General features: G+C 44.0%; 1 protein-coding gene across 3 annotated transcripts in view; it reads left to right on the top strand.

Moving 5' to 3' along the window:
• SMYD3 (SET and MYND domain containing 3) overlaps window positions 1-15,190 on the top strand; it is a 749,543-nt gene that overhangs the window by 633,536 nt on the left and 100,817 nt on the right. For all 3 annotated transcript variants that reach the window (XM_070385373.1, XM_005893388.2, XM_005893387.2), the window contains 2 exons: window positions 2,512-2,599; window positions 6,893-7,067. In XM_070385373.1, the coding sequence (XP_070241474.1) occupies window positions 2,512-2,599; window positions 6,893-7,067 (263 nt within the window). The remainder of the gene's footprint in view (window positions 1-2,511; window positions 2,600-6,892; window positions 7,068-15,190) is intronic.

Below are 15,190 nucleotides of genomic sequence, written 5' to 3'. Positions count from 1 at the left end.
TTGTACTTGAGATCTCTTTTCTGTGGTACCTGGTAGCCCTCTTTTTTTTTCCCCCTGCCCTCACACCCGAGTGACTTGTATCTTCCCACTAGTAACACAACTCAGGCAGTGATTCTCACAGGGGTCATTCTGTCGATATAAACCTTCCCTAGAAGGTACGTAAGAATCTCTAGGGACATACGTAGAGTTGGAAAAAGTCTGCCCTCCTTCAGTTTAACCATCACCCCACAGTGGCTGTGATTTGCTATAACTTCCTAGAATTTGTTCTTCTCCCTGACCCCCACTGAGAATCTAGTGGATATGGAATACCTGGATTTGAGTAGAGTCTGAGAATTTCTTACCTTTTTGATTAACTTGTTTGGCTGCCCCAGGTCTTCACTGTAGCACATGGGATCTTTGGTCTTCATTGTGGGATCTTTAGTCTTGGCATGTGGAATCTAGTTTCTGATCCAGGGATCGAACCCAGGCCCTTTGCATTGGGAGTGCAGAGTCTTAGCCACTGGACCTCCAGGGAAGTGCCCCAGATTTTCTTACCCTTTGATTAACCTCTTTATTTTTATTTTTTTAATTTAAATTTATTTATTTTAATTAGAGGCTAATTACTTTACAGTATTGTCTTGATTTTGCCATACATCAACATGAATCCACCATGGGTGTACACGTGTTCCTTAAAGCAGCACCATCCAGTAGAACTTTCTGTGATGACAAAATTGTTCTAATATATCTGTACTGCCCAGTGTGGGAGCCACAGCCACATGTGGCTGAGCTCTTAAAATGTAGACGTATAGGAAAAATAGAGGACCCAGTAGGAGGATGGACAATGAATGAATGGTAGCTCCTACTTTCGTTTTGAATTGCCTTTTTAAAAATACTTTAGTTTATTTTTGGCTGGGCCAGGGCTCTGTTGCTTCATAAAGTTTTCCCCAGCTGCGTGCAGCATGTGGGAGCTTCAGTCGTGGTACTCAGGCTTCTCATTGCAGTGGCTTGTCTTGTGGTGGAGCAGGGCTCTAGGGCACTCGGGCTTTAGTACTTGCAGCTCCCGGGCCCTAGAGCACAGGCGCAATAGTTCAGTTGTTCCGAGGCATGTGGGATCATCTTCCCTGATCAGGGATCCAACCCACAGCTCCTGCATTGCAGGTGGATTCTTTACCACTGAGACACCTGTGAAGTTCGGAATTACTTTTTAAATTATTATTACTTTTTTTTAGTTTTTGTAGTAATCAAATTGGTTCACGTGGGTATAATTGTAGTCATCTTTTCCCTATCCTCATTCTGATTGATGACTCAATATTTGATTAAAGTGTTATTCATGGGTCTCCTGACAAATGATTTTTGCTCTTGCCTCTGTTCTCTCTCCTGATAAATACATACATGCGTGTGCACTAAGGTGCTTCAGTCCGATCTGACTCTTTGTGAACTTATGGACTGTAGCCAACCAGGCTCCTCTGTCCAAGGGATTCTCCAGGCAAGAATGCTGGAGTGGGTTGCCATGGCCACCTCCAGGGGATCTTCCCAACCCAGGGATTGAACCCGAGTCTCCTTTATCTCCTGCACTGGCACACAAGTTCTTTACCACTAGCGCCACCAAGGAATACATTCATACATACATTTATGAATGTATGTAGACTTTACTGAGACATAATTCACGTAGGATACAATTCAGTTACAGTGTACAATTTGATAGCTTTTTGTGTAACGATTTGTAGCTTTTCATCACATCAGAAAATGATTAAAACTATTGCCAGGATTGCTTTTAAACATTTTCATCACCCCTAAAAAATCATTAGCAGTCCCTCCTCAATTCTGTGTACTTACCACCCTCCTGCCCTAGCCTTTTGCTAATCTACTTAACTGTATGGATTTATCTGTTCTGAGCATTTCATATTGGTGAAATCATATAATATGTGGTTGTTAGTGAATTCTTTCACTTAGCATCATGTTCTTCATGTTTATCTATGCTGTACATGTTGTACTTCAGTTCTTTTTATTGTCAACCAGCATTGCATTGTGTAACTATGCCACATTTTATTTACCCATTCATCAGTTGATGGTATTTGGATTGTTTCCACTTTGTTTGTTACTATGAATGATGTAATGGTGAACATTTATGCATAAGTTTTGTATGAACATATATTTTCATTTCTCTTGGACATATATGGAAGGAGTGGAATTGTTATATAATAACTCTGTTTAACTTTTAGAGTAACTGCCAGACTGTTTTCCAAAGTGGCTACACTATTTTACTTTCCTACCAGTAATGTATGAGGATTCCAATTTCTCCACAACCTTACCAACATTTTATTATCTTTTTTATTATAACCATCCTAGTAGGTGCAAAGTGATATCTCCTTATGGTTTTGATTTGCATTTCCCCATTGGCTAATAATGTTGAGCATCTTTTCATGTGCTCATTGGTCATTTGAATATCATCTTTGGAGAAATGTCTATTCTTGCCCATTTTTTTAATCGAGGAATTTGTCTTCCTCTGTTCTTTTCATGTGGCCTGAACAGGATGCTGATATGCTGACTGGTGATGAGCAGGTATGGAAGGAAGTCCAGGAATCCCTGAAAAAAATTGAAGACCTGAAGGCACATTGGAGTATCCTTTTACCTACGGACTGAGCTGTTTACAGGATTGCTTCCTTACTGGTTGGAGCCTGGCATTAATAAATTCAAGTCCAGGGTTTTACCTCTCCGTGAGCCAGAGAGCTTCACTCTGTTCCACAATCACAGGCTGCATCCCTGTCCCCAGCCAACAATTTCAGTAATGGTGAGGGAAGATTGTGGTAAGGTCAATTTTTGAAAATCAAAATTTATAGCTAGGATTAGTAGGATAGTATGGAGTACTCTCTTTACTTATGTACACGGTAACAGATTTCTGGATTCCCTTCCTCCCATGACCTCCATCTCTATAATGTATAACTTTAAATCCTTATAATTTAATGACTGTAGTCAGCCATGACTACAGTGGTAGTCAGCCATGCTGCACAGTACATTTTCTTGGCATAAGTAGTAAGGACTGTGAGTGGGTCACATTTTAGAGTAAGGAGAGACCGTTTATGATGGAGGTCCTCTGGGAAAGCTCCACCGATGTTATACTGTGTGAAAAGTAGCCCAGATCAGGGACAGGGTTTATATAGGCAGAGGCTGAGAGGGAGCCACTTCTAGTAGTGGAATTAGCTTGAGCAAAAATGTGACAAAAGGAAACCACAAGGTAAGGAGAAAGAGACTAAGGTAGATTAAAAAAGAAAGATTGCAAAACATCATCAGATAAATTATATCCCAGGCACTAAGAAAATCTATAAATGAGGTTTCCAAAGTACAGTGTTCTTTAAAGAGTTGTAAAAGAGCAGGAGAGGCAGTTAGACAAATGTTCCTATTTTTTAAAGGTGAAATAAGTAATTCCTAAAATCTATAGTCCAGTGGGTTTTTGTTTGTTGTTAGCAGTTTACTGGTGACCTTGAGCTGGTGACCAAAGGAATGGAAAGGAAGCTGTGATCACCAGGATGCTGCAGGGGTTCCTTAAGAGCGGGTGAGTCCGCAGAGTCATGGCTTTCTTTGGTAAAGTTTGTATGTGGACTTCAGAAAGAGATTTGATTTAAAAAAAAGTAACCAAGAGATTTATGCTAGATGCTAGAGTGACCAGACGTCTCATTAAATGGTTGAAGAGCCAAACTGCAGAACTGATGCTTAGTGGATCGCTGTCACGGTGGGGTGCTCTGTTCCCAGACCAGTCCTCTTCCACTTTGCTTCAGCACTTTGTCTGAGGATGCGGGGCACAGGTTCATCAGATTCTCAAAAATATTTAGACTGGAAGGGTGGCAGAGGTGGGATGACAAAATCAAGAGCTCAAAAGATCTTTGAAGGTTTGAATGATGCAATGATGCCTGAGATGAACATGAAATTCAACAAGAGGGTATCTCACATCTTCTGTTTGGGCCAAAAAGTTCAAGTGTATAAATATATATAAAGTTTGACAGCAGAATCTGTGAAAGAACCTTAAGATTTTTAGTAAACATCAAAATTCAATAAAACTTAAGAGTATGATATAATCCCCTCCGCCCCCCCCAGAAAAAAAAAAACAAAATACTCCTGTGATCTTGGACTCCATTAGAAGAACGAGAGAATCGAAAATGAGAAAGGTGATAGTATTAGTCCGATCATGTCTAAAATTTTCTCTTCAGTTTGGGGTAGGCCACATTCAAAGGGATAGAGAAGAAAATGAGTTTTGAGGAATGGAACGAGGATCAAGTGGTATTTGAAACTCTGCGGACAGGATGGGAGACAATTGGAAAGCAGTCGAATCTGAGAGCAAGAGGGCTGTTCTCAGGCTCGGAGAGCTGTTGTTACACTGCAGAAAAGACTTGTTCTGTGTAGTGCCCTGCAGAGAAATTAAGGCCGAAGGATGATCAGTTCAGTCTCAGTGGGATGAGCTTTACTGACGACGAACACTGTGCCGGGTGCCTTACTGGTTCTAACCCATCTTATGGTCCAGGCAGGATTAAGAAGACACAAGCCTGTACTCCCAGCCCTCATGATTAGCTAGGTAGTAAATACATAGATTAATATTTGAGGGACATTGAAAGCACAGCAGTCAACTTTGGGAGGTTAAAGAAGGTTTCACAGAGGAGGCGACTGCCTGGGAGGGTTAGGAGGAGCTCACCAGACAGGCGGTGGAGAAGGGGAGACCCTGAGGGAGAAGCCTGTGCCTTAGTTGTTCAGTGTGAGAGACAGGAGCATGGCCGGGCCTGGCTTCAGTGTCGTGCACCAGACTAGGTGTTACATATAGGCTCGGGGACCATGGGAGGATTGTAAGCAGTGGACGATTGTAAGGGCCCAGGGTTGTCAGTCTTTGAGTCTTAAGAAGTTAACTCCCAGGTGGATTCACTGTGTTCCCCTTTCTCTTTCCCCCTCAATTCTCTCAGGGTCGTGGTAAACTCTGCAGAAAGGTACCTGTCCTGGCATCAGTACTCTTTTCTCTTCAGGTGGGCTGTCTGCCCTGCTCTCCTCACTGGAACAGAGTGACTTGTGGTAAACACCCAGCAAATGCCAGGGACTAAATTTTTGAGCAAACATTATACATGTCAGCATAAGCTTGGGAGAAAAGCCGCTTAGTTAAAATTATTCCATTTTTTTGCTCACTGAGGTGTTTTTACAGGAAGGGTTTGCCTTGTTTGCCAGGAGACTTGCCAGTGTTGCGAAGGGAAGTCGTCATGTGGTTCCTGCCAGCTTGCTGGGGCGTAAAGCAGATGTATTCCTATCAGCGGTTGCATCTGGCTTTTACTCCCAAGGCTTGTCACCTCAAACCTCTTTAAAATGAGTTGGAGCGTATATAAATGAACAGGCAAGTAAAAATGGAAGTCACACAACTTGGTGTTAAAATAGGGTCAGAGTCTTGCCGCAGAAATGTCTGGGCATTGTGTAAGAGACAGTCGTTCCTCCTGATAATCCATCACATGTCTAATCCCAGGATGAAAAGCCACAGAGGTTAGCCTGGCGTTTGTTACAAAACCAGTGCATTGCCTAAGACACCGCCTCCCCCAGCCTCTAGGGAACACATGCAGTAAACTTCAAGCACACACATCAGATGAGTAAAACAGAAAGCCGCCGAGTCACTTTTCTTCAGTAAGTGTACCTCTTCCAAGACCACAGTTAACTCCTCAGAGGCAGGACTCGGCCTCAAATGATAGAGCATCATGTACAGAAAGGCTCGTTAGCCGTGTATTTTGACGCTTGAAGTTCTACCCAGGAAGTCAGGCCTTAGTGCCAGGCATTCCGCCCTCTGAGGATTATATATTTCTTGTGAGGATTAATAAACATATGAGCTCTTGGGAGTTTAGGGGAGAATGGATACATGTATATGTAATGCTGGGGCCCTTTACTGTTCACCTGAAACTACCACAACCTTAATTGGCTGTAATGTTAGCGATAGTTCTTGAGTCTGACTCTTTGCCACCCCATGGACTATAGCCCTCCAGGCTCCTCTGTCCATGGAATTCTCCAGGCAAGACTACTGGAGAGGGCTGCCATTCCCTTCTCCAGGGTATCTTTCTGACCCAGGAATCAAACCCAGGTCTCCTGCATTGCAGGCAGATTCTTTACCATCTGAGCCACCAGGGAAGCCCCTCCCCAGTACAAAATAAAATAAAAAGTTAAAAAAGAAAGATATGAGCTCCCACACACGTGGTTGACTTGATTGGTTTATTTAAACTGTTTACTTATGTGTCAGAAAGCAGTGCCCTGAGAGTCTGAATGCTGGAAGAAGTAGATTTGGCTGAGCACACACACACTGTGTAAGTATAGACTTAGATCACTTTTTTTATACTCAAAAAATTTGAGATCCAGTGGAATGGATTTCTTTCAGTTGCTTCCCCTTGTGTGTGCCCATGGGTTGTGTTTTTGGTTTCATATATGCCCAAGGTTAAAATGACGCAGAAGCAAAAATGAGCTCTTCCTTTTTTAAAAGGAATCTCTCTAAAGCTTCTTTAATTTCAGATGAGTTTTGAAACAGCAGCTAACAGAGTAAATAATTATAAAGTGAACTTACTCTTTAGCTCAGTTTAATAAGTAGCTGCATTCATTTGAGGACTAGGTTTCAGGAGAATTCATCTAGTAGGACTAGGAAGAAAGAATGGCTCTCTGAAAGTCTAATCCCCCAAAGCACAGGCTTGGTGGGAAGATGGTTTGTTGATGTAAACAGAATTTCCTTCTCTGAGACACCACTTACGTGTTTTTGTTTCTCAAGTGTGTTTTCAGGCAGCTCATTTGTGCAAAATAATGGGCACTTCCTTCCCTCCTGTGCCTGGGAGCTCTTCAGCCTTGTAGAGACTCTCATTTCACTTTTGTTTTCTCTTGATGAACACAATGAATCCTTAACTGAGGTTAATAACAGAGTGGGAACAGGTTCTGGCCATGTGCCAGTCAATCATAAGCAGTAACGCTGAGCGGCTTCCTGATATCAACATCTACCAGCTGAAGGTGCTCGACTGCGCCATGGACGCCTGCCTCAACCTCGGGCTGCTGGAGGAGGCGCTGTTCTACGGCATCCGGACCATGGAGCCTTACAGGTGAGTCGAGGGGACAGGCTAGAGTAAGGGGCAAAGACTCGAAGATGTGACCTCATGCTTATCAGAGCTGCTTTATAAGACTGCTGCATCTGCTTCTCGCTTGATGTGTAAAGCCAAACCTTTGTTCACTGATGCGTTCATTCATCATCTATAGAGTTCCTTCCATATGTCAGGCGTTGTGTCTGTGCAGGGACTAGTGAGATGCTGTCTATATGGAGCCAGTGATTCTAATAAAGTGTGCTGCTCGAGGTGGCAAAGGCAAGTGCAGAGCCCGGGGCAAGGGGAGCAGAGAGGAGTGCAGGACAGACGTAGCTTGTGCGGTGGGGCTGTGGCATTAGCTCTGCTGATGGGCACGGTGTGGGGTCCTCCGTCTGGCTGACAGCAACGCTGGTTTCTTTCACTTCTCAGGGCTTCATGGTTCTTGGGGTGCCTTCACTTGAATCATTTGACCTAACTGCCTTATGACCCAAGCTGGAGAGCAGGGAGACAGCCCTCTCAAACACATCACTGAGGCAGAGGAAGGAACTGTTGGTCATTGTTTCTTGACTAGTCTCAGCTCCTCCAGGCCAGTGTGTGTTTTGCCCCAGATCAGAGGAACTTTGGGAGGAATAGCAGTGTTAAAGTCTGGTGCTGGGAGTTTGGCACTGGTGGGTGTGGGACCCTGGTTTGCAATGGGCTAAGAACCTAAAGCTGTGGAGGTGATGGAATTCCAGTTGAGCTATTTCAAATCCTAAAAGATGATGCTGTGAAAGTGCTGCACTCAGTATGCCAGCAAATCTGGAAAACTCAGCCGTGACCATAGGACTGGAAAAGGTCAGTTTTCATTCCAATCCCAAAGAAAGGCAATGCCAAAGAATATTTAAACTACCACACAAGTGTATTCATCTCACATGCTAGCAAAGGCATGCTCAAAATTATCCAAGCCAGGCTTCAACAGGACATGAACTGTAAACTTCCAGATATTCAAGCTGGATTTAGAAAAGGCAGAGGAACCAGAGATCAAATTGCCAACATCTGCTGGATCATTGAAAAAGCAAGAGTTCCAGAAACATCTAATTTTGCTTTATTGACTACACCAAAGCCTTTGACTGTGTGGATCACAACAAACTGTGGAAAATTCTGAAAGAGATGGGAATACCAGACCACCTGACCTGCCTCATGAGAAATCTGTATGCAGGTCAGGAAGCAACAGTTAGAACTGGACATGGAACAACAGACTGGTTCCAAATCAGGAAAGGAGTATGTCAAGGCTGTATATGGTCACCCCAGTTATTTAACTTACATGCAGAGTACATCATGAGAAATGCTGGACTGGATGAAGCACAAGCTGGAATCAAGATTGCTGGGAGAAATATCAATAACCTCAGATATGCAGATGACACCACCCTAATGGCAGAAAGTGAAGAACTAAAGAGCCTCTTGATGAAAGGGAAAGAAGAGAGTGAAAAAGTAGGCTTAAAACTCAACATTCAGAAAACTAAGAACATGGCATCTGGTCCCATCACCTCATGGCAAATAGATGGGGAAACAATGAAAATGGTGAGAGACTTTATTTTGGGGGGGCTCCAAATTTACTGCAGATGGTGACTGCAGCCATGAAGTTAAAAGAAGCTTGCTCCATTGGAAGAAAACCTATGACCAACCTAGACAGTATATTAGAAGGCAGAGACATTACTTTACCAACAAAGGTCTGTCTAGTCAAAGCTATGGTTTCTCCAGTAGTCATATATGGATGTGAGAGTTGGACTATAAAGAAAGCTGAGCACAGAAGAATTGATGCTTTTGAACTGTGGTGTTGGAGAAGACTCTTGAAAGTCACTTGGACTACAAGGAGATCCAACCAGTCAATCCTAAAGAAAATCAGTCCTGAATACTCATTGGAAGGACTGATGCTGAAGCTGAAGCTCCAATACTTTGACCACCTGATGGGAAGAACGGACTCATTGGAAAAGACCCTTATACTGGGAAAGATTGAAGGCAGGAGGAGAAGGGGACGACAGAGGATGAGATGGTTGGATGACATCACCGATGTCATGAGTTTGAGTAAACTCCGGGAGTTGGTGATGGACAGGGAAGCCTGGCATTCTGTAGTCCATGGGATTGCAGAGTCAGACAAGACTGAGCAACTGAACTGAACTGAACTGAAGAACCTAAGTTTGGAAGATGAGATAGATCAGTCTAGAAGAAAGGACACAGAGACATACATACCACCATCTGAGGTTGAAATAGCCATCTCCAGCATGCAACAAGGTCACCGAGTGTGGCGAAGGTGCCTTGAAAGCATCTGAGACCTGCAGGGGTTGGAGGTGGGGGGTAGTTTCCTGAGGGTAGCAGAGGCGCTGTTTCAGGCAGATGTTGAGTTTCTCAACTCTGAAGACCATATGATGTCAGCCCTAAGGGACTGAGCAGAGGGAGGATCCAGTCTAGACTTGTGCAACATGGACAACAGGCAGGGGAGCGGTCCTCGGGGGAAGGAGGAGAGGGAAGTAGAGCCCAGGGTGCCACCTGTCTGCACTTGAGGAAGAGCCTCGGAAGACAGTGGAGTGGGAAAGTTACCAGGATCCACATGATAAGAACAGAAGCAAGTCCAGGGACTAGGATATTGGTTCAGGCAAAGGAAGGAAGCTGGAAATGACATGCTTGGTCAGGAACCCAGGAGCATGGTACAGACAGAGAAGAACCTAAAGATGGTGCAGACCCACCAGCCAGGTGCATGGCAGAAGTCCACAGGCCAGCCACAGCACCCAGGTGACCCTGAGGGCGTTTTTCAGAGCTTCTCTAGGTGGTTTCTTCCACTGCCTTGTGGTTAAACAGCTTTGGAATCCAGACTGTGAGTCAGCTTTAATCAAACTTATAGGAGATTGCCTTGAGGGCTGAGACTGTAGACTTTCCCATGAGCGTGAAATGTCTTTTTAGTATGATGAATCTTGTGGGTTCTCAGAAAAGAGGAATTGAATACAAAGAGATAAGGCTTCGTTCACTTTCTGAGCCTCTGTGTTGCAATGAGAGGCAGGTTGGGGACGGTTGGCGTTACCTCTCTAAACTCAGGGTTGGGTCTCAGGACGCTGAACTGCAGGCTGCCTGATGAGTGAATGGATGCCAGCCAGGAGACAGAAAATCCTCCTTCCTCCAGACCCCCTTGGCAGCCAGTCACCCCATGCTGCTGGCTGGGCTGGATGCACACTGACCCATCCTATCCATCCTCCCCATCCTTTCTGCAGCTAAGCCACCCCTGCCCCCAGTGCAGAAACATACATTGGTCCCCTGATTCATTAAAAAGGCAGCATGCCTTCGAGGGAGCTCCTTCTGCACGTACTTTTGAATCCTCTTTTCTCTATACCCACTGAGGCTTCTCTGAAGGACTTTCTTACCCCTTCATTAACTGGCAGTTTCACCAACTTAAATTTGAATCAAACAAAGAGGCCTTTCTTGTAAGTGAGGCCAAGTCCACCAGAATATACTCCATGTTGTTTGGAATACATTTGCTTATGTTTCTCTGGTGTTTGGCAGGTCATGCTCACTCTGTAAATGTACCCTCTGTTCTTAGGCTGGGTGACATGTTTCCAAGCTTCCCTCCATTTTTCCTCCTGGAGCTTGTTACGGAGTTGCTCTGCAGTGTTCTGTATTTCAAGAAATCAAACCTGCAGCAATCCACTTCAAATGAGTGGGAACTGAACGGTTTGTTTTTGGAGCTGTAGCAGAGGAGAAGGCGATGTGTAACCCAGAGCCAACAGAGTTAAGAGAAAGGAGAGAGGGGTGGATGCTGGCAGACTTGGTCTTTTTTCCCCTCAAGCCCTTTAACAATCATAAACTGTGAGGTGGGAATCCCAAAGTGGGCAGTGGGTTTTGACCCATAGGTGAGGGAATTGATGCTGTGGGACTCAGCAGTCTACACCATCTCCCAGCAGATGCTCTTGGTTTTATTGTGTTAGCCCCTCAGTCATGCCCAACTCTTTGCAGCTCCATGGACTGCAGCTCACCAGACTCCTCTGTGGAATTCTCCAGGCAAGAATACTGAAGTGGGGTTGCCAGTTCCTCCTCCAGGGGATCTTTCTGACCAGGGTCTTCTGCATTGCAGGCAGATTCTTTACCATCTGAGCCACCAGGCAAGCCCAGCAGATGGTCCGGGGGGGCTTTTTGTCCACCTGTAAATGGCAACCCACTCCAGTGTTCTTGCCTGGAGAATCCCAGGGATGGGAGAGCCTGGTGGCCTGCCATCTATGGGGTCGCACAGAGTTGGACATGACTGAAGCGACTTAGCAGCAGCAGCAGCCAAGGACATGGGCAGTTAGGCATGTGTTACAGAGAGGTGACTGGATTGCTGTCTGCTGTAACAGGTTTACAATGTTGATGTTACCGTTTTCAACAACTATATTGAGGTCAAGACTCTCAGAGATTTTGTCACTGCTGACCTTGGTGAAATCATAACTGCCAACCTGAGAGAAGGTGTCCATTACTCCATTTTTATCCAGTCCAAATCAATGCATTGCCCTCAACTCCCTTCTTGCCACTCTACTTATTTTTACTCAATAGAAGTTCCTTTTATGATGCAACATAAAATATTAAGTTCTTTATGTTCCATAAAGCAATTTAGAATTAATTCACATAGGACAAAATGTGTAATCTTTAGTATTGACTGTCCCCTGAGGGTATACTTTAGTATAGTATGTCCCCTGAGGGTATCTGTGCATGTATCTCTGATTATATATGCAGGGTCATCTGTCCCTTAGCACTGCAGACATTAAGCAGAATGAAAGTAAGTTAAAGATACTTCACAAATTTTATTTAAAAATTTAATTCGGTCACATCTCAGCCATATGATAAATTGGGTCCTGCAAGTTAGTTTGCCAGTTGGTAGTTTAGAACTTGGAAAGAATTTTCTTATTGAAGAAGGTGTTACAGATCATGCTGAGGTCCCTTGGACCAGCCCGTGAAAGTCTGCTCAGCATCATCAATATAGGCCATAAATTAAAAAAAAAAAAAAAGAAAGAAAGAAATACAAAAAACAAAATTGTACATAGTTTTAAAAACTAAGATTTAAATTATGCTGACTAGAAATGAAACTTGATTTTCTTTAGGAACCAGGAGATGATATGAAAATAGGCTTTTTAAGGCTTCAAGGAGCACTTTCAAGATATTTTCAGATTCTGTTAATTTTTATGGTAAGAATAATGTATACTTTTAGGAAAGGACATTTTCAAAACAATGGAAAAGTAAAAACCCGCCCTCATATTTCACACTTCTGTCCTACTCCCTAATGATAGCCATAGTGAGTTTCTTTCTGAACTTTTCAATGTGTGAGGTACTCATCTGAATATATTTCAAAGCCCCACTATCCCATTGTTTCCTTACTTTCCCCTCCTTTCCTCACTTTCTCTCTCCTTCTTATCTTTCTTAGGAAGAGACTTGGTCCCAATCCTGATCTATTAAATATGCCTACTAGCATGATGGGTGGGGAAAGAAAGGTGAGAAGGAGAAAAAGAATATAGAAGCCAGTGGAATTCTCCTCTGTGGAAGAGAGAGAAGGGGAAAAAATAGGGTCTCTGTCTGTCTCATGTTCCATAACTGACTTTTTTCATTTTATAACCAATGTGGACATCTGGGCCTCATTCTGTACCCATTCTCTTTAACAGACAGCTAGTATATCATCTCATGAGTGTACCATCATCCATCCCTCTGGTTTCCATGTATGTTTACCATGTCAAACAATACTATGATTAACAGCCACGTACTTGTATCCTTGTGTTCCGATGTGACTGAATCCATAGGGTGAGTCCACATGGTAAATTCCTTAAATGCTAATTTGCTCTAGCAAAGGTGATGTTCATTTCCAATGTTAACTATTTCACATTTCGATAGATAATTATTACCAATTTGTGTCCCCCATCCACCAAAATGTCTCTCTTTCTTCCAAAGGATTAAGAATGGATGGCATGATCTTGATATCTGATTTAAATTCATTTCAAAATATATAAGGACCTTCTCATTTCCCTGATCAAGGTCTGTTCTTATAGAGTGAGGTTTGCTTGGACTGATTTACTTGCCCACAAGTAGTGCTGGGTATGACATTTTGTAAATTACCTTTAAAGATGCAGAAGAACAGGCACGATGAAGGATCTTAAGCATGAGTGCGTATATGATGGTGCCATGATCAGAGAAAGAAGTAAGGGGATATGAAATCCTCCTCAGGGGAAAGAAAGCATGAAAGAGTAAGATTTCATCTTAGGTCAGTTTCTGTGCTTTGTTGTCAGGAAAAAAAAAAAATAGTGGGAAGAACAGAAGTAAAATGCAGCTAGTGGTTTGTGTACATGACATAGTTACAAGTAAGAGTTTGTAAATCAGACATTGCCAGTAATTACATAGCAGCCGCCTCCATTTTCATTTTGCCAGTAATTTTTAAACTTTTCCCTCAGAAGCTTCAGCAGATAAGTTAATGAAATGTAAGGTTTCGTCAGAGCAGTACCTTCTACTACTGTTTTCAAGCTGGCTTTTCTCCTGAAGATGTGCAGTTGGTCTTCTGTGGGGTTTTGTCATCCATCAATATGACGTTCTGGTCTGGGAGCTGGCAGGGCATGTGGGTGCTCGTTACCCGAGTGCAGTCCCTCACTCAGCACTCCCTGGGCCTGTTCTGCTGCTCCTTCACGTCTCCGTGTCACACAGACCTGGTGAGATGGCTCCAGGAGGATGCTCCTCTCCGTATCCCTCATCCCTAGACTGCAGGGTCTTGTGTGGGAAGACTTCCCTCAGCCACACTCATAGAGGAGGACCCAGAATATCAAGCCAAGCCAGGTCTCCATCCAGGAGCGGACACGAGCATCTGAGTTTCACCCCATGCTCTGTCCACTTACCGTGTTTGCCGTCTATCTTCCATGCTGAGGTTTACAGAATTATTTCACCCAATGAATGAACAAATGTTTTATTCTCTGCTCACTGATGTGGACAGTGATCCCTTAGCCACTTAGTCATTTTTTTTTATACACTGTAATTTTCAATTAAAATATCTTCGGTGGCCAACCCCCTGTGTAAGATTTTGAGCCCTGTGTGCATGTCTGTGTAAAGCACAGAGTTACCCCATACCTCTAATCACGGCCTCTCTCTGCTGCTGGTTCTGTGAGCTTCCTTTCTTAGCCATCGCCTCTTAATCTTGACACTGGGGCAGTGACCGCCTGCTTGGCCATGGGGGAAGGGGTCCATTGAGATCTAAGTGCTCTTAATTTTACCTATTTAATAGCAGAACTTTAATACCAAAAGACTCTCTTTTTGAAAAAAAAAAATTATTTATTTATTTGTTTTTGGCTAGGCTGGGTCTTCGTTATTGTGCGAGCTACTCTGTAGTTGTGTACGGGCTTCTCATTGCAGTGGCTTCTCTTGTTGCAGAGCATAGGCTCTAGGTACCCAGGCTCAGTAGTTGTAGCTCCCGGGCTCTTGAGCACGGGCTCAGTAGTTGTGGAGCATAGGCTCAGTACTTGTGGAGTGCGGGCTCAGTACTTGTGGAGTGCCGGCTTGGTTGCCCTGCGGCATGTGGGATGTTCCTGGCTCAGGGATTGATCCTGTGTCTCCTGCCTTGGCAGGAGACCTCTTCACCACTGAGCCGTCAGGGAGGCCCCCAGGGGGCTCTTTTAATATAGAATCTGGAAATACAACCGTAGGAAAATGCAAAGGCAGAGAGGGGAAGGAAGACTGAGGACAGCACCTCCGACAGCTGCAGCAGTTCAGGTGCATGTGTGTTTCCTAAACTACTGATGTGAGCTCATCCCGTTTTCCAGGAGTGCATAACCTGGAGCTAGTGTGAGCCTGTTGGTAGAAGAAAGGAGAGCAGGATAAGCAGTTTCTCTCACTGTACTTTTCTTGGGGCAGCAGAAAAAAAAACATCTCGCCTTCAGGGGTCCACTCCTCTAAAAGTACCCTAAGCTCCCTTTCGCTCTAACCCTCTTGCTGAAGATGTCGCCTGTATGTTTGGGGAAAGACCTGTTTGTCGACAGTGTGCTGGGTGGTTCCAGTTACATGAGAATCGCCCAGCTTTGTGGTCTTAGTTCTGAAAGAAATAAAGGACAGTCTGTGCTTGGAGTTGGCATGAAGCTCTGGCAGTCTCTGAAAGAGACGAGGGGTGACCACAAGCCCAC

This window comes from Bos mutus, chromosome 16 (genome assembly GCF_027580195.1).
Source record: "Bos mutus isolate GX-2022 chromosome 16, NWIPB_WYAK_1.1, whole genome shotgun sequence".
Classification (NCBI taxonomy): Eukaryota; Metazoa; Chordata; class Mammalia; order Artiodactyla; family Bovidae; genus Bos; species Bos mutus.
This window is presented reverse-complemented; position numbering and strand designations above follow the sequence as displayed.